Source organism: Rhincodon typus, chromosome 2 (genome assembly GCF_021869965.1).
Source record: "Rhincodon typus isolate 14 chromosome 2, sRhiTyp1.1, whole genome shotgun sequence".
NCBI lineage: Eukaryota > Metazoa > Chordata > Chondrichthyes > Orectolobiformes > Rhincodontidae > Rhincodon > Rhincodon typus.
This window is the reverse complement of record NC_063333.1, coordinates 113,640,666-113,659,570: the sequence shown is the minus strand read 5'-3', so window position 1 is coordinate 113,659,570 and position 18,905 is coordinate 113,640,666. Positions and strand designations below refer to the sequence as shown.

Sequence of the window (18,905 nt, the reverse complement as noted above, 5' to 3'; positions counted from 1 at the left end):
AGGACGGACAGGTCAAGGGGGCGGGATGAGATTAGTCGGTAGGAGATGGAGGTGCGGCTTGAGGTGGGAGGAGGGGATAGATGGGAGGAAGAACAGGTTAGGGAGGCAGGGACGAGCTGGACTGGTTTTGGGATGCGGTAGGGGGAGGGGAGATTTTGAAGCTTGTGAAATCGATGTTGGCCAGGGAACAGGGTGGTGGTGTGTTAAAGTGGCAGGCAATGGGTAGCTTGGTCTTTTTTGCAAGCAGAACGTAGATGTTCTGCAAATCGGTCAGTCAGTTTACGCTTCATATCCCCAATGTGGAGCAGACCACATTGTTAGCAGTGATTCAGTAGACTAGATTCTGGGAAATGCAGGTGAAGTGTTGCTTCACCCAGAAGGTACATTTGGGCCCTTGGATACTGGGGAGGGAGGAGGTAAATGGGCAGGTGTTGCACCTGCACCAGTTGCAGGGGAAGTTGCCGTGGGGTTTGGGGGGGCGGGGGTGAGGAGGAGAGAGAGAGGGGTGTGAAGGAAGAAAGAGTGGACCAAGGTGTCCTGGAGGAGATGGCCCCTGTGGAAGGCGGACAAGGCATAGGAGGGAGATGTGCGTCTGATGGTGGCATCTTGCTGGAGGTGGCAGAAGTGGCTTCTGATGATTTTCTGGATGTGGATGCTGGTGGGACAGTAGGTGACGACAAGGGGAACTGTTGTGGAAGGGAAGAGAAGGGGTGAGGGCAGAAGTGCGGGAGACAGGTCAGACCGAGTTGAAGGCCCTATCGACAACGGTGCTAGGGATTCCCCGGTTGAGGAAGAAGGTAGACATTTTGGAGGCTCCCTTGTTGAAATTTGCCTCATCACCTAAACAGGCAAATGGGACTAGTTCAGTTTAGTTGGCATGGATGAGTAGGGACAAGGGGCCTGTTTCTGTGCTGTATGATGCTATGATTCTATTAATATAGAAGATTAAAAAGATTTCACAATTTAGAATTCCCACCATGTAATGTAACTAGAGTTTTAAATAGAAAATATATTTCATTGGCCAACAAAATGCTGGCTTAAGTTGCTCAACATTATCCTGATTTCATCATACGCAACAGTATTGACTGAATATAAATTAAGCTGATATTATAGGCGATATAAAACAAGCCTTGACTACAAAGGCCAGTGGTAGAATTTTGATCATCCAAGACAAATCTCTTGCATACACGGAAAACTAAGGAGGCTGGTTGACAAAATCACAGCCAATGTATTCAGATTTTTTTTTCCTTATAACAAAGTTGGCCATGCTAAATTGCCCATAGTGTCCAGGGATATGCCATGGGAAATGCAGGGTTATAGGGATAGGAAGGGGGGTGGAACTGGATGGGATGCTCCTCAGGAGGGGTGCTGTGGTCTCAATGGGCCAAATGACCTGCTTCCTCTCAGTTATGATTCTGTGAAATTATGCGATACTACCAAGGAGGCAAAAAAAAAGTGAAAGCATAAGTGACAAGAACACAAAGCCTTAAACACTTCAAGTACTTTGAACAACATTTATTCTGTTAGAAACTTCAGTATTGAGAATCTTGAGGTAAACCACATTCAACACGGCTAACTCCTCAGATACTGAAGCAGTCCATGTTCAAATGCAACAAGATCTGGACAATATCCAAACAAGTGGCAAGTAACATTTGCGCCACACAAATGCCAGGCTATGACTGTCACCAGTAAGAGATAATCTGACCACCATCCCTTGACATTCAATGGTGTTACCATCACTGAATCCCCCACTATCAACATCCTGGGGGTTATCATTGAACAGAAAGTCAACCAGACTCACCACAGAGTACTACAAGAGCAGTTCAGAGGCTAGGTGTACTGTGGCAAGTAATACACCTCCTGACTCCACAAAGCCTTTCCACCATCTACAAGGTACAAGTCATGAACATGATGGAATACTCTCGACTTGCCTGGGGAACCCCAACAACACAAGAAGCTTGACACCATCCAGGACAAAGCAGCCTGCTTTATTGGCACTACATTCACAAGCATCCACTCCCTCCACCACCAATGCTCAGTAGCAGCAGTGTGAACACTACCATCTTCAAGTTCCTCTCCAAGCCACTCACCATCCTGTGTTGGAAATACATCACTGTTCCTTCACTGACACCGAGTCAAAATCCTGGAATTCCCTCCCTAATGGCATTGTGGATCAACCCACAGCAGGTGGATTGCAGCAGTTCAAGAAGGCAGTTCACTGCCACTTTCTCAAGGGCAACTAGGGATGGGCAATAAATGTTGATTAGCCAGCAGTGTCCACATCCCACAAGTGAATAAGTAAAACACGGTTGCTAAACCATTGCTGGCTGATCTCAAAGCCCCCACAGGAAAAGTCAAATTAATTATTTTAAAGCATGATAATTTTTGAAAAGGGAATAACAATTTGAAAAATACAACAGCTTTGAAGTACATTGACTTATTCCTATTGTTATATTAAAGAATTATAAACAATTATCAAATACACAATCAAGTCACGTGTCAGCATCAATAGCAAGAGGTTCTCCTTTTTAGTTGCAAGTGAATTGTAAAAAACTGAACACTATATTTATAATTGGATGTAGTTTATTCCAACATTGGAAAATATGTAATGAATTCACTCAGTCCAATCAACCCTGCACACACACTTCAAATCATATAATCCCATGAAACATGCTACAAAAAGCAAATTCTGAGGAAGGGTCACTGGACCCAAAATGTTAACTCTGTTTTTTCCTTCACAGATGCTGCCAGACCTGCTGAGCTTTTCCAGCAACTTTGTTTTTGCTACAAAAAGCAGCTGTGGATCTTGCATTTATATGCCACCTCTAATTTAGAAAAAAGGTTGCATGGCCTTCAGGAGCACAAGGGAAAAGCTGTGATAAATTATGTATATTTAGCACAGGCTGCACAGTGGCTCAATTCAACCCTCGGGCGACTGTGTGTGGAGTTTGCACATTCTCCCCGTGACTACATGGGTTTCCTCCCACAGTCCAAAGATGTGCAGGCTAGGTGGATTGGCCATGATAAATTGCCCGTAGTGTTCAGGAATGTGTAGATTAGGTGGGTTATAGGGGGAATGGGTCTGGTGGGATGTTCCGAGGGTCAGTGTGGACTTGTTGGGCCGAAGGGCCTGTTTCCACACTGTAGGGATTCTAGGAACTCTATGAAATGCATTCCAACATAAATAGGGATATGACAACACTGCTTCTTTGCATTGAGGATAAGTTGACCTCTGCTACGCAATGGCACATAAACATCGTAATGGGTAAATATCACCAGTTCTTACTGATAACTGTCAAACTACAAATGCCATAATACTTGCTGCAAGTAAAATACCGATTAAAAGGAGTGTCACCGATTACTCAATAATGTGATCAGTCCTAAATGAAAAGTGTAGGCCATAGCGCAGTAGATGAACTCCTGAGTCAGAAGCCTGCAGGTTCAGGTCCAATTCCTGGACCTTTTGTGTCAAAAAGAAAACAAAGCTGAAGCTCTGATGCAGTACTAGAGAGAGTACTGCACCATTGAAGATGTCTATCTTCAGACTAAATATTGAACCGAGCACCTGCCTGCCCTCCCAGGTGAGTGTAAAAGATCCCATTACAGAATTTTGATGCAGTACAGGGCTCAGTGCTCTGAGGGATATATATCCCACAAAAACTGTTTGTAGAAGTTTGCCATCTACAATTTGACTGCCATGTTTTCAACATTACAATAGTAACTACACAGTACATCATTAGCCATTAAGCAATTGGGAGTGTCCTCTGGTCATGAAAGATGCAAATCAATGCAAGCCTTTTACTTGTGGATCTTGGCTCAGTGGGAGCATACTTGCCTCAGAGTCAGAATTTGAAGTCAAGCATCACTCAACAAACTGAAAACACGTAACCGAGTGCAGAATTGAGGGAGTGCAACAGTGAGGGGGTTGCCTTCTTTTGGCTGGAATGTTAAGTCAAGGCCTTGACAACACCTTTGACAGATACAAATGATCCTATGGCATGGGAATTTGCATCTCCTGGCCACCATTTACCCCTAGCAACATCAAAAGATTATCTGGCCATGTGTCTCAATGCTATTTTTAAACCACTTCTGCGCAAATTTATTGGACATTTCCTCTTTATTACAAAAGTGATTGCACTTCAAAAATGTTTTTCATTGTAAATTGCTTTGAGTTTCATGTAAGCTGTTAGACAAAAGAAAGTCCTTCCCACTGATACAGCCACAATGCATAATGGTCTCTGATTAGTCACGAGACCAGAATGTGGAGATGTTAAACTGGGGAGGACAAAGTCAGAAGTCACAAGACCTGGTGTCATGTGACTTCTGATAAGACCAGAAGACAGGTGCAGAAGTAGGCCATTCAGCAGAGTCTGCTCTGCCATTCAATGAGATCATGACTGATCTGGCAATCCTCAACTCTATTTTCCTGCCTTTTTCTCACAACCCTTCATTCCCTTATTGATTAATAATCTGTCTATTTGAACCTTGAATATACTTGAAAACTAGCCTCTACAGCCCTCTGTGGTAAAGAATTCCACAGATTCACTCCCCTCAGAAGAAATTCCTCCTCAGATTACACCCTCTGGTCTAAACTCTCCCACAAGAGGAAACCACCGCTCCATATCTACCCTAACAAGCCCCCTCAGATCCTCATACTTTTCAATCAAGTCACCTCTTATTCTTCTAAACTCCAAAAAGTAAACTCCAAGTATGAGCCTAATCTACTCAACCTCTCAACATAAGAAAATCCCTCCATATCTAGGATCAACCTAGTCAACCTCTATGAACTGACATTGGAGGCAGTTCCTGTCCCTAGATAAGGGCACTAAAACCACTCAGTATTCTAGGTATGATTTATTTAGTGCTTTGTTTAGTTGTAACAGGACTTCCCTATTTAAGTATTCCATTCCCTTTGAAATAAAACAGAAATAGAAATCTGCCTTCCTGATCAGCTGCTAAACCTGTATGCTAGCATGCAGGATATATTCATATCAGGTTGGGAAATCCCATTTCTAGGTGGAATCACTTTCCTACCAAATTCTTTTGGATTCAATTTCCAAGACGCTAGTTTTTTATATATATCACACACACACAGGACAAAGAGCTTCAACAGAATATATTTTTCTTTTCCGTTTCAAGAAATCTAAATCAAGTGGCCCATTTCACGTCACCAGAACACCCCATTGGAAATGCAATGGTGAAACAGAAAAATTAACTCCAGACAACTTCGCAGTAGGAAAATACAAACAAAAATTATATTTACCATAGCCTTCCAATTCACGTACTACTGCGTGAGTGTCAAAAAAGAACTTTCGACTTTCTAATGGAGGCAGATCCACTTTCTTCAAGTTACACTGCAAAGATGCTGCAGATGTGGTGAACCCTAAATTGAAATTGATACAAGATTTAGACAAATTGTCATTGATCTTTTGAGATATGGAAAGGAAAGGACAGGAAGGAAGAGTATTCCTAGAAAACATTATTTGACTAAAAACTATCATAACAATGTAAAGAATGATTTTCATGAAGTCTGGTCCTCTGATCAACCATTTTCTGTTCATCTAACAGGATTGTGAAGTGAAACCCAACACAAGGTGGCAATAGATAGATTAATCAACAAGGGAAAGGTTGTGGGAGCTAGAAGTATTTTATACATCCTTTTCCAGAAAACGTTATTTATATTTGGATTGACACTTACAAAAAGTGTAAAAAAAATCAATTTTTCTTACTTGTTCAGAGGTACAAAACCTCGACAAACATTAATTGACATCAGATTCCATTGCCTGCATTGTCTTAAATTGCAGAATTTGTTTGGCAATCAAGTTGATTCAGTGCTACATAACCTCATGAAATGTCATTTTTTTCCTCATTTCATGTCGTCAGTTAAGTTCTTGGGCCAACTGCAGTCACAGGAATGTATTGTCTTAACAACAACTGAGCAAGGAGCAAAGTGACAGTATGAAAAATGTTTTTACTAAGTCTGCATAAAATTTATAACTGTACTGCTTTAACATAACATTCCCTTTTAAGAATTAAATATCAGTTTTGTTCAAGTTAGCAGCATTAATTCTCAATACAAAACTACTGCTTTTTTTTTTAAAAAAAAGCATCATCTACAAAAATACGCTAGTGTAGAATTAACGTGCAACTTGCAGAAATTCTGGCAGATGAAAGAACGTGTAAAAGCAGAGCTCGTTCCTGGAGAAAACTTCCTCTTTAAAATGGTCCTGTAATTGTGAGATTTTTTTTTTTTTTAAAAAAGAAAACATCAAAAATTGATCAGATCAGGGGCACGTTAAAAGGATTTGCATCCGAGATACCCAAATGCTTTACAGCAAATGGCTTGTCTCATGAAGTTTAACATGGACCTATGAGGTTATCCATTTTGGTTGGGAGAACAGAAAGACAATTTGTTACTTAAATGGAGGAACTTCAGAGTGCAGAGGGATCTGGGTGTCCTCGTGCATCAATCGCAGAAAACTAGTATGAAGGTACAACACATAAGAAGGAAGGCAAATGGTATTTTGCCATGTATTGCCAAACGAATGGAGGAGTATAAAAGGGAAGTGTTGCTGAAACTGTACAAAGCATTAGTGAGACAGCACCTGGAGTATTGCATACAATTTTGGTTCCCTTGAGGATAGATGCAGTTGTACTGGAGGCAGATCATAGGAGATCAATTCCAGAGGTGACAGGTTTGTCCTTTTAAGAGAGATTGAACAATTTATACAGCTTACTCCCCAGAATTTACAAGAATGACAGGGGATCTAATTGAGGTATGCAAAATGCTGAAGGGGATTGATGACGTAGACTTAGAAAGAATGTTTCCTCATAGGGCAACCTAGAATGAGAGGTCATAGCTTGAGGATAAGGGTAGCAGATATAAACAGTTGACAAAAAATTACATCTCTCAAAAGGGTCACAAATCTGAAATTCACTATTACAGTGTGGTGGATGCTGTGACATTGAGTAAATTTAAGGAGGAGACAAAGATTTTTAACGAGTACTGGGTTGAAGGGTTATGGAAAGTAGGCAGGAAAGGAGTTAAGATTAGATCAGCCATGCTCATGTTAAATGGCACAGCAGACTCGAGGGGGCAGAATTGCCTACTCCTGCTCCTAATTCTTCTGGAAAGACATTCACATTTTCATCACCTGTTTAAAAAATAAATTTGGCACTAGCTAATTTCTGCATTTTACTTATAGTTTATTAACCTTTACCTTCATGTATTTCTCATGTGTGGAAGCTTAATTACAATTAAGAAAAAAACCCATGCAGCATGAAATTATCCAGTAATATTCAACTTCTGAAAAACACTGATGTGCTATTAATGCAGTCACCACTGAAGATTTGTGTCCACCATAGAAAGAATGACAATCCTGTCTTTCACCTTCTTAAAAAAAAGTATTTTCTTCCAAAAGGGTCTACGTCCCAAAGCTTAACTTGTTCGTTATAGATGTTATGAGGCATGCGTAGTTTTCCCAACCTTCTCCATAATATGCTTTGGTTGGCTCATAAAATGCACAGATAACCAGAATTGCTAGAGTCACGGAATTAATGTGAAGAGGTGATAAGACTACAAAATTGAACTGGACGGTGAAGCCCTGAAGTTTGCAGTCTTCATCCGCGAGAGAGCACTTTTACTCTGCGCACACTATACATTTTGCTAATACGTACAACGACATTTTAACTCGATTTTGTTCGTTTAAAACATGTTTTATTTCCTTTGTCTCCCTTTAAAGGTGCTGTCACCTCGACCAGTTTAATTTGGATCCATTTACTTTAATTTGGTCTAACTACTCAAGTGTTTTAAAAGAGTTTCAGCAAAAGTAACTGTCATTGGTGGGCAGGAACACCCTTTTACAAATCAACTCACCTCTCCTGAGCAGATCCCGGCGCTGGCTTGGCTGTAGCTTCATCCTGTGGAGGAGCACCTGGATACATCCCCGCCCGAGCCGTCCTACTGAGCGTGCTGAACTGATGCTAAGTTCACTAACACCATTGCCTATGTGAGCAGTCGTAAAACAGATCCTGGATCGAGAAGCCAAATCCACAACCTGACAACCGTCGACAAAGCCTGGAACCCTAGCCACTGACATCACCGCCCTATCCTTCTACCCCTAACTGTCGCTATCACAGACGTCACCACGCTGCGTGTGCCCGCACTGACGCCTGATGCTTATTGATGATGCATGACGGCATTAACACTTTGGAGGCGCTTCTTGGTCAACAACAATGCGTTTATGTAGCGCCTGCTAACGTAGGTGAATCAGTTGTGTGGTGTTTTTTAAAATAGGGTATCTTCGAAAAACTAAATCACAGTTAAAAGCGCGGCAGAACTGACATTAATGACATAGCAGAGTTTCTTATTAATTGCTCAAAAAAACGAAAACATCATTAAAACAAACAGAGAACTACGGATACTGGAAACTGAAAGAAAAACGCAGAGTGCTAGAGCAACACAGCAGGTCTAGCAGCATCTGTTGAGAGAAAAAGAAACTAAAGAACGGTCCCGACCCGGAACGTCAACTTTCCTGCTCCTCTGATGCTGCCTGGCCTGCTGTGTTCCTCCAGCTCCATACTATGTCATCTCCGACTCCAGCATCTGCAGTTCTTACTATCTCTGGAAACGTTAACTCTGCCAGACCTGCTGCGTTTCTCCAGCACTTTCCCTTTATGTCCATTATGCTTTTGAACTATCCATCATGTCGAGTAGCAGCAGAAAAGGAAGCAAAATCCTAATTTCTGGAATCTGATCCACGTGCCGAAGATTTGGTGTCAAAGATTTGATGGTCGTATTTGTTCAGCCATCAGGGTGACCAACTCTTGTTCGGAAAAAAAGAGACTCAACAGACAGGGAAGTGCTGGAAATACCTTGAGGTGGGGTCACTGGAGCCATAAGACTGGGATAAAGTGGTGTTAATGCGACTGAGAGTTTGGAGTTTGCAGTGTATGCTGGTAGAATAGATCAATTGTGAGTCCTGGTGAATCAACTAAGGGGGCGAATACATCACCCAATCCAAACATGATGATACTACTTTCTAGCACGAGTTTCACATGCCCCAACACACTTGTTCTGTATTCCCATTAACTGGCGACGAATCTGCCACAGGCAGCACATTCACATAGAGAACCATTCAATATACTTGGGACATGGGACAAAGGGCCAAATTATGGGATTATATTGGATATTTAGGGACAGTTGGTCACCTCGTCAGTTATGTGAAGACCTGGGGCAGAAATATGCAACTCTGAATAGATGTCATCCTCCAATGGAGGGACAGCCAATGATGATGCAAAATAATAAGATATGACACTGAGCCAAGATAAGGAGATAATAACTCAGATGATCAAATTTCTGGTCAAAGAGGTGGGTTTTAAGGAATGTTTTAAAGAAGTGGAGAGTTATAGGGATGGAACTTAAGAGCTTGGGCACAGGCAACTTAATGAGGGAGCAGTTAGAATTGCGGATGTTCAAAAGGCCCGAATCAGAGGAGCGCTGTTATGGAGAGTTGTAAGGCTGCAGGAAAATACAGAAATAGGGAGGTCAAGGCCAAAGAGCGACTTGAAAACAAGAATGAGAATGTTATGTGTCAATGTCTCTGGAACCATTACAAAGTATTCTGCAATCAGTAAATTACCTTTAGCAATATAGTAACTTGTAATTTAAGTGAAAGTGGGGGCCTGTTTATGCCAATGATTGAGGAAGGAATCTTTATCAGGTGACTAGGAGAATTTCCTAACTTTCCTTAAATGGAACCAAGGAATTTTTTACGTTCAATTTTTAATTCTAACATCTCACCTCAAAGGATGGCAATTCTGTCAATGTATTTTGTAAATACCGCACAGACTTTCAGTCACAATTGTATGTTTGACTGTGAACGGAAACTTAAAATAAAGATAAAACTTTACCAATGAAAAAAGTTGACAGATTTAGAAATATCAATGAGTTTTGGAACCTTTGGATTCTGTTCAGGATTGTTTCTGAATTCTGAAACATAGAAATAGGACTAGGGAATTGAAGTCGTCAAACCTGTTCAGTTATTTAATGGCAGATCTGCAATTTACCCATATTAATTTTATTTCCTTTAATATTCTTACCAATCTAGTTTTTAGAGAGAGCGAGTTCCAGATTTCTGCTATGTATGCTTTGCTTGAAAATGTGCTTTCAAACATCACTTGAATATGTTAGTTCTAATTTTAAGATTACACCCCCTCATTCTGAACTCCTCTGCCAAACCAAATAGTTTCTCTCTCATTCCAACTCCTTTCAGCACCTTAAACATATTGATTTGTTCAACACGTATATTCTCAAAGGAATAACAACTCTTCGACAAACACAAGCAGAAATTGCTGGAAAAACTCCGCAGTTTGGCAGCATCTATGAAGAGGAATCAGAGTTAATGTTTCGGGTCCAGTGACCATTTTTCAGAACTTCTAGAGTTTTTTTCCAGCAATTTCTGTTTTTATTTCTGATTTCTAGCAACTGCAGTTCATTCAGTTTCTTATTTAGTAACAACTCTTTTATCCCAGCTATCATTTAGCCCAGAATCTGTTCTGCATTCCCTCCAAGGTCAGCACATAATTCCTGAGGTGTGGTCCAGAATTAAATGCAGTATCCTAAATGTAGTCCAGTCAGAGCTTTATACTATTGTAATATAACTTCCATTCATTTATACTTAAGACTGTTGATCATTGTATTAGCAGTTTTAGTTGTTTTTGTACCTCCTTACCAGTGTTTAGTGATTTATTTGCCTGAACCCTAAATCTTACTGCTCCTCCACAATTACTAGTTTTTCATCATTTAGAAAATCTTCTTATGTATCATTCTTGGATCTAAATAGATCGTTTGCAGTTCCCTAGGTTGAACACTGTCAGAATTTTGCCTTCTCATTTGAACAGTAACTCCATTCTTGGATAGCTCTTGCAACATGTAAAACTTCTGTTCTTATTTGGCAATAAAGTTGAAATTACATATTATATTAAAACAATTTGACAGTAAGATAATGTTGGGGAATAAAATATTTCAGACATAACCATTTTCCTTGATTAGCTCCTCAGCCGTTTAAATGTAGAATATTACAAACACTCAGGTAAATTCAACTCATCTATATCTGTTTATTTTCTTTGATGTGGAGGTGCCGGTGTTGAACTGGGTAGTGCAAAGTCAGAAGTCACACAACACCAGCTTCTAGTCCAACGGGTTTATTTAAAATCAAAAGCTTTCGGAGTGTGCTAAAGGAGCAGTGCTCAAAAAGCTTGTGACTTCATATAAACCTGTTGGACTATAACCTGGTTTTGTGTGACTTCTAACCATATCATCTTTGAGGCATACAACACTTCGTATAATTTTCTGATTACATATCTTTTATTATAGTCGAGTATGTTACATGCTAAATTTATCCTTTTTAAAAATATTTCTATTATCATGTTTATTTTATGCTGAATAGGAGATTCACTTTTGGTCTGCAATAGTTGTCTATTTTACTGTCCTGTGTTCTGTGTTAGCAGTCAAGTCCCTTTCCATGGCCTTCAGCACATTATTCAATGCAGTAATGAAGGAATGATGCAATGCACTGTCTGAGATATTATTTTTAGAATAAAACATTAAATCAGGGCACCATTTGTATCCTCAGATCGACAAAAATGGTCCAGAGCCACTGTTTGAGAAAATAAGCAATGAGTTCTCCTGGTGTTCTGGTTAGCCTTAATCCTTAAGTAACATTGTAAGTATCATTTTATCATTGTGTGTAAATTCGTTTCTCCATCTCCCTACATTACAACAGCATGTACACCTGCAAAATTCTTTATTAGTTGTAAGAAATCCTCATCTTTGTCACCTTCATTTTGTATTGTAATTTTTCTTTCAACAATTCAGAGGTTGTGTCTTTTCAGTCATCTTTCCTTGTGCAGTTGTATTGGCCCACATCTCCATTTGTAAATCTGGGTGGTTGACTTTCACACGTATCAAACCAATTCCTCAGCTCGTTGATATTATTTCCATGAAGTATTGTTAGATTATGCTATATAAAGTTATTCTTGTCGTGCAAAATACTGTAATTAACTTATTAAAATTTTTAATGAATGCAGCTTTAGACTCATTTCTGCATGCTCCTGACCATAAATGTTATTTCCTCTGATCTAAGATTCATTCTGTGCCCCTGGCCCACACAGTTCCTATTCATTATCCATGATAATTTTGATACCTTCTACAATTTGAACGATATCATATTCTTTGGCCCATTTGATTTCATTTTACTCCATACAGCCATAATTTCTTCTTGATCCTCTGTCTCCTGAATGTTCTCCAGTTCATCTGCTTCTTTGTTTTACACCAGCTCAACATTGTCACCCTCCTATATTATTTTTCACTTCCCTCTTTTTGAACAACTTCTCTTAATTCCATTCACTTCCTGAGAGAAAAGCTTGTTTTGTTCCAGTTCTCCTCCAACTTTGACCTCTGGAAAATGTCTCATTATGCTTCTAATTCTCTTCTGTTCTTCATAATCATGTGGTCATCTCTGACTCTTCTTTTTCTGAGTTTTACTCTTTTTCCCTGTGGCATTATAAATAGTTGTTTGTTGGTATAGAACGTCAGTATTGCTGGAAAAAAGACACACTTTGTCAAAGCTTTTCAGTTTGCACTCATCAGGACAATTCACAAGAAATATCAAAGTACATTTAAATCTGCAGCTGCATGTAAGAATTTACTTACACTTCTCAATGGGCTTCATCCTGTGTTCAACTTCAGCTTTTTAAATGGAGCTGTCAAATGAGTACTATTTCCTTGACATCCTACCACAAGCCTACCTTCACTGGCCATTATATCCATTTGGATTCCTATTGTTACACATGCTATAAAACAGACCTTCTTGGCAGCCTACTATCTAGGGCCTAATCCATTAGTTCACCATGCAAGTTTGATGCTGAAATAGGGTGTATCAATGCCATCCTGCAGTGTAATGCATATCCTGCATAGATCACTTCCCTCTCTGTATGTCCAGCCTATCTCAGATAAGGTATGTAAAAGGTTTGAGCAACAGGTGAAGCTAGCTGTTTCATGCTGCTACAATGCATTCTGACTTCCTGTTGTCACAATTTTCTGATCACTCCTTTATTCCAAAATTGCAGATTCAAAATGTCAACAATTCCTATATAATTTTGCAGCTTTTACAACATAGGTTATGTCCACTAGATGGTACAATGGACTAAGTTTTTGAAACCTCTCTAAACCCATTGTCATCCTATATACTAAAAAAACTATACTAATTTTATGACTGTGAACAAAGTTAAAGGCAATCTACTACCATAAAATGTAAATACAATAAGTGAAGTTCTTTTAATAATATTCTAAAATTTTTCTGTTTCTTGTTTGAAATCTAAGTCCTGGTTACTGTTGAGACTAATTCTAACATCTCCACCTTTTACATCCAGCCTAAATTCTACTGTTTGCAACAGTGATCACTGTCTTTTTATCCTATAAAGAGTCATGAACGAAGTCTACATATACATAGTACAAATGCCACCTTACATTAAAGCCTTGTGGAGGATCTGAAATAAACTGTAGAATCTTGCTCTATGCGGCAACAAAATGTGAGGTTTATGTCTTCATTGGCTTTAGATGATCACACTTGTGACTATTTTCAACATTTCTGTGAATTTAGGAGTGAACTTAATGAGGTTGATTAGAGATACAAAAGTATTGGTTGTGTCAGTGAAAGTAATTCGTATAGTTTGAATACATCTGATTATATACTCTATTAATATAAATAAACTGTTTTACAAACTTGTAATTGCACACTAAGAAAGAGTTTTGACCCGTACTTTTTGAACCCTCTTACTGTAGCTGTTATTGTGTTTACTTTTCTTTTGTAGAACATTTACTGCACTGTTAGGTGTTTTCTGGATTAGAACCTTTATTTAATTCACTTTCTTGCTGCTGCTCATTTAAAGTTACTATTTATTGCAACTTTGTGGCAATGATGGCATGTTTGACTTACATTTTTATCTTTTACATCTTGAACACTTCAAAGTGATTTATCTCTGCAAATGGAATGCTCATTTAATAACAAAATCTATGCCCTTTGTTAACCCTCTGTAGTCAGTAGTTTTGATATTTGATTAAAGAAAGCACCTTTTCATTGAATCCCTTTGGTGTGGAAACAGGTCGTTTGGCCCAACAAGTCCACACAGAACCTCAAAGCATCCTACCCAGACCCATCCCCCTTTAACCCACCTGATCTACACATCCTTGAACACTATGGGCAATTTAGCATGGCCAATCCCCCTAGCCTGCACATCTTTGGACTGTGGGAGGAAACCCACGCAGACAGTCGCCTGAGGGTGGAATCAAACCCAGGTCTCTGGCGCTGTGAGGCAGCAGTGCTAACCACTGAGCCACTGTGCCGCCCTTGATGCACCTTTGTGTATCAAGCATTGTATTACTTCCAAAATGTTTAATTTATTCTTTTCCTAATGTTGATGCTACTTGCATACAATATCATATTCAATAGCATACTTAAAGTATATCAGTCCTGCTTTTAGAAGTGGTAGATTTGAATAATAACTAAACTCCTGATTTGGATATTATTGGCTGTAGCTACTGCAAGCCAATTTGGTGTGTATGATTGACATGCAAGTGGTAGTATAACTTTGTAGTAAATCCTCAAATAAACAAAGCAGCAGGAGCTTTAAGGATCAAGTTCCAAATATTGTTTTACTTCAACTTAACAAAGTTAATTTCCTCTTAAGGTGTTCACTTATGCTGTGATACAGCTCCACAGACATCAACAGCAAGCTGATATCTTGCTCAGGTATCTATCTTTCCAATGTAAACACTGACAGTAAGTTTTCGCAGGCTATTCAACCATTTTAGGGATCACAGGTTTGCTTGATCCTGTCATCACTAGGTTGTCCTACAGGTACAATTCAAGCAAATCAGAAGCAGACTTTATTTTTCTGTGCCTTACTCGAAATCACAGAAACAAAGAATATTGCCCTTCACAACAGCAGAGATCAGGGTCACCACCAAAGGTACTATTTTTGATTTTGCGTGCCAGCTTTGTGTTACACAAATATGATTTGACAATTTTGACTGATAGTTTGTGTGCTAAGTTCATAGAGATCTGCAGAAAAAATCCCTTCAACCCACTGCATTCATCACGGTCAAAAACAACCACCTAATTATTCTAATTTCATTTTCCAGCGCTTGGCCCATAGCCTTGGCAGCTCAAGTGCATGTCTCAAGACTTCTTAAATGTTATGAGGGTTTCTGCCTCTACCACTTTTAGATGCAATGAGTTCCAGAATCCCACCACCCTCTGGGTGTAAAAGTTTTTCTTCACATCTCCTCTAAACCTCTGCGCCTTACCTTAAATCTGTGTCCTCTGGTCATTGATTCTTTCATCAAAGGGAAATGTTTATCCCTGTCGATCCTACCTCATGATCATACCCCCCTCTTAATTTTGTACATCTCAATCTCCTCTGCTTTAAGGAAAACAATCTGTCCAATCTTCCTTCATAACTGAAACTCTCCAATTCAGGCAGTATCCTGATAAATCTCCTCTGCACTTTCTCCAGTGCTAGCACATTCCTCTTGTGGTTTCCAGAACCCTACATAACACTCTGGCTGTGGCCTAACCAATGTTTTGTACAATTTCACATACCCTTCCTGCTCTTAACCTGAATGTCTCAACTGATAAAAGTAAGTATAACATAGGCCTTCTCAACCACTTTATCCACTTGTCCTGATAAGTTAAGGGACTGTGTACATTAACACCAAGGCCCCTCTGATACTTGGTGCTTTCTTGGGTTCTACCAGTCACAATGTATTTCATATTTATCCTATAAAACATTCCCTAACTTACATATGGCCCATCTCAGAGATATCAGTCATTCCCTGTCAGGGAATTGAACCCTAGTCTCCTGCATGACAGGCAGGGATGCTGCTCAGTTTACTAATGAGGAGCTGCCAGTGGCAGCTAATACAGCTAGGTCCATTGATTTCTGTATCTGGATTCCCAATATTTAATCCTATCACATGTAACTGTTGTGAGTGCTGATTGTTTAGTTTCTCTCCAGAACTATACTTTCATTGTTTGCGATGGTGAGTATCATACTACACAATTTGTTTGCTCATGAAGCTAATGGATGTTATGGACTGAAAAGTTCCCTCTCTTCATCAGAGAAACATAGAATCTTACAGCTCAGAAGAAGGGACATCATACCTGCACCACCTCTTCAAGAGATCTATCTAATTATTCCAATCTCCCACTCTTCAATCAGCATACTGCAAATATCTCTTTTTCCATTATACATCTGATCACCTTTTGAAAGTTTCTATTGAATCTGATTTCATCCTTTTAGGCAGTACATTTCAGATCATGACGACTTGTTGCATTTTTTATAAGACATAACAAAATGTCAGTAAATGTTTAGGATTTAATACAGCAGAAAAGTGATGTTTAGCATCATTCCTTTTGTCATAATCAATCTCATGGATATTTTTAATAGTTTTAAAACCCATCCTGTATTAATGCAGTCTAGTCCTTTAAATTAAACTGTCCTTAATCCCTGTTATCTGCTAAGTAGGTTTAGCTGTTCTAAATTTCCACCTTCCATATTTTAAGTTTTACTTTAAAACAGTAATTGTTACAAAAAAGCTGAATTAGCTACAGCAGCTTGTAATAAAAAATAATCACAAACAAAATCTGTCTGACCTTTTAAAGTGAGATATATCAAACAGTTCTTCAGCATGTAAATTCATTTTAATCATTATTAATCTCTTCCTATGTGAACAACTGAGTGACACTTTTAAAAAGTCCACATTTCCCCAGTCTTTTTAAAGCTTTATTTTCCACTATTTCTTGAAAAGCCAGAAAAGTGTCATTGTTTTTACCTTTTATGATTTTTAATTGAGCTCAGCTGTCAATGAAATGTAATCACATTACTTTCAGACGTTGTACAAAACGAGAGCCAATCACAGCTGCTAAAGCCCTACTCAACTCAGTTTTGCTTTTGTTTGGCATACAGACTAAGAAAACGTTTCCCCCACAAAAAAAATGCTTGCCATGTCTATGCAGGGCTTCGAAAAAGAATTCGGGGTCTGCTTCTCCTTCATGTGTGCACAGGGAAATGCAAAGTCAATCAGCCCCGCTAAATTCTGCGGATGTCGGTGGGGGCATCGGTCATGAAAGGTTCGCAACACAGACTGACAATACCACGGCTATCAGAGCCACCATGCAGAACAGCACGGACATAAGACATTTCTCGCGGTCACAACACCGGTTGTTGCGCCGCATCTCCTCCTCCTCCGACAGCAGGGCCATCATGGAGGCGTCGGTGCTGAGCACGGAATGGTACGTGTCTCCTTTGGCTTCAACCGTCCACCTCAGGACGTTGACTTTCATCTCCATGTTCTCCATCATTTTGTCCACCTTCTCGATCTGCTCCTCCAGCTCTTCCAGCTCCAGCCTCTCCACGTTCAGTGCCGGGTCGTGGACTATGTTCTGGACACTCAGAGCCCGGGCTGCCACCTCCGAGGTTCCTCCAGACATCCCGGTTTGGATCAAGGGCTTCTCTGTTCCCGAGAGGGGGAAGCTCTGGCCCAGCTCTAACACTTTACACATATCCATCTGAAAGGTCTCCAGGTTGGAGGAGAAGATGACCCAGAGTCGCTCCATCTCGGTTCGCTCCTCCTTGCTCAGCTTCTTGTCCCGGAGCACCGCCGTCAGTTTGTTACGGATGAGTCCGGCCAGGTCCTGGGTCTTCTCCCTCGTCCTCCTGAGCTCATCCCTCAGGTTGCTGCAGTCCGCCGAGCCCCCTAGCCCCATGGCCAGGTGCCTGTAGCATCCCGTCACTTTGTTCAGCGAGTCTACCAGGGCTCTGCACTCGTCCCTCTCCCTCGCTGAGTTCGCAGTGCCTTCATCTGCCACCTTGGTGGTTTGGATCGGCATAAGTCTCGCCCTTGTCGACAACTTCGCTCGACCCGCAATGCTAAAGCCGCCTGCAAGTGAGGAAACATCGATCAGTGCAGCCTCTGGTCTCAGCCCCACTCACTCTCCTCCCCAACACATACACACCGTGTTCAGGCAGCAGTGGGTGCGGACTCCGAGCCTAAATCTGGAAATCCGGGGAAACAACAAAGTTCTCAGTGGAACAGGCTCCTCTCATCTTCCCTCCCTTGGTCTTCCATCACAATGAAAACTCTCCGCTCTGCAAGCCCCAGCAAACGCTGATCGCCTCGTACTCTATGTCCGGTAATGTCTGCATTACTCCCTCTGCAAATCCATCTCCGAGATTACGACGTATTTTATGACGTAGCAGCTCCGGATGGAGTTACCACCTTCCCTGATATGGACGGGTCCCATGTGGCTGCTTGTGTGTGCAAGCCTTGTCCTTCTGCCGGCTACGCGATCAGTTACTTGAAAGGTTCAGGATTTCACCGTCTTGTAAACCAGGCGCTCATCCCAACGTGAATCTTCGTAATGGGACCAGAATCACCTAACTGCGTTGCAATACATTCGGAAATAAATTGCAGCAAATAATAAGTAAATGAGTACAAATATTCCAACAACGTAGAAACAGTCCGAAGTTTTAGAATAAACTTCACCTCCTTTATGTGGAGTTGTCTCCGTGTCTGCAATCAAAAGACATATGATTGTCAACCCTCTTTTTTAAATATTACAGAAACTTAAGCTCAAAATTGTTTTAAGTCTGCCCATCAAATTCTTCATCCAAAAAAAGTCCTGCCCCAAAACTGGCTATATCACACTGAATCGCCAATTGAGGGATCCCCTACTAGTGCTTATTTGGTGTTCTCACGTTGCCTCCAGGTTTCAAGGTGCCACAAGAAACGAAATTATCTTTTTCAGACTTGCATTGACAAATTTTGAAAACTTATCCTG

General features: G+C 40.4%; 2 protein-coding genes across 6 annotated transcripts in view; both read right to left on the bottom strand.

Annotated features, from left to right (window-relative positions):
* The window catches only part of mcur1 (mitochondrial calcium uniporter regulator 1), a 57,658-nt gene extending 48,671 nt beyond the window's left edge, over nucleotides 1-8,987 (bottom strand). For 3 of the 5 annotated variants that reach the window (XR_007264379.1, XR_007264380.1, XM_020511287.2), the window contains exons 1-2: nucleotides 7,877-8,447; nucleotides 5,264-5,383 (exon numbers count right to left, since the gene is read on the bottom strand). Coding sequence is in view for 3 of the 5 variants with exons in the window: in XM_020511287.2 (XP_020366876.2) it covers nucleotides 5,264-5,383; nucleotides 7,877-8,099 (343 nt within the window). In the remaining 2 variants the exon portion in view is untranslated. Of the gene's footprint in view, nucleotides 1-5,263; nucleotides 5,384-7,876; nucleotides 8,448-8,647; nucleotides 8,844-8,874 lie in introns of those variants that run through there. The other 2 variants (XM_048609497.1, XM_048609489.1) reach the window with 2 other exon arrangements.
* A 2,473-nt stretch (nucleotides 8,988-11,460) lies between these two features.
* Nucleotides 11,461-18,335, bottom strand: LOC109911912 (regulator of G-protein signaling 9-binding protein-like). The gene is made up of 2 exons (XM_020511285.2): nucleotides 16,898-18,335; nucleotides 11,461-12,603 (listed from the first exon to the last, which is right to left on the bottom strand). Exon 1 carries the CDS (start codon nucleotides 17,952-17,954, stop codon nucleotides 17,187-17,189), a length of 768 nt encoding a protein of 255 aa, XP_020366874.1. The 5' UTR covers nucleotides 17,955-18,335; the 3' UTR covers nucleotides 11,461-12,603; nucleotides 16,898-17,186.
* Between the last annotated feature and the right edge of the window lie 570 nt (nucleotides 18,336-18,905).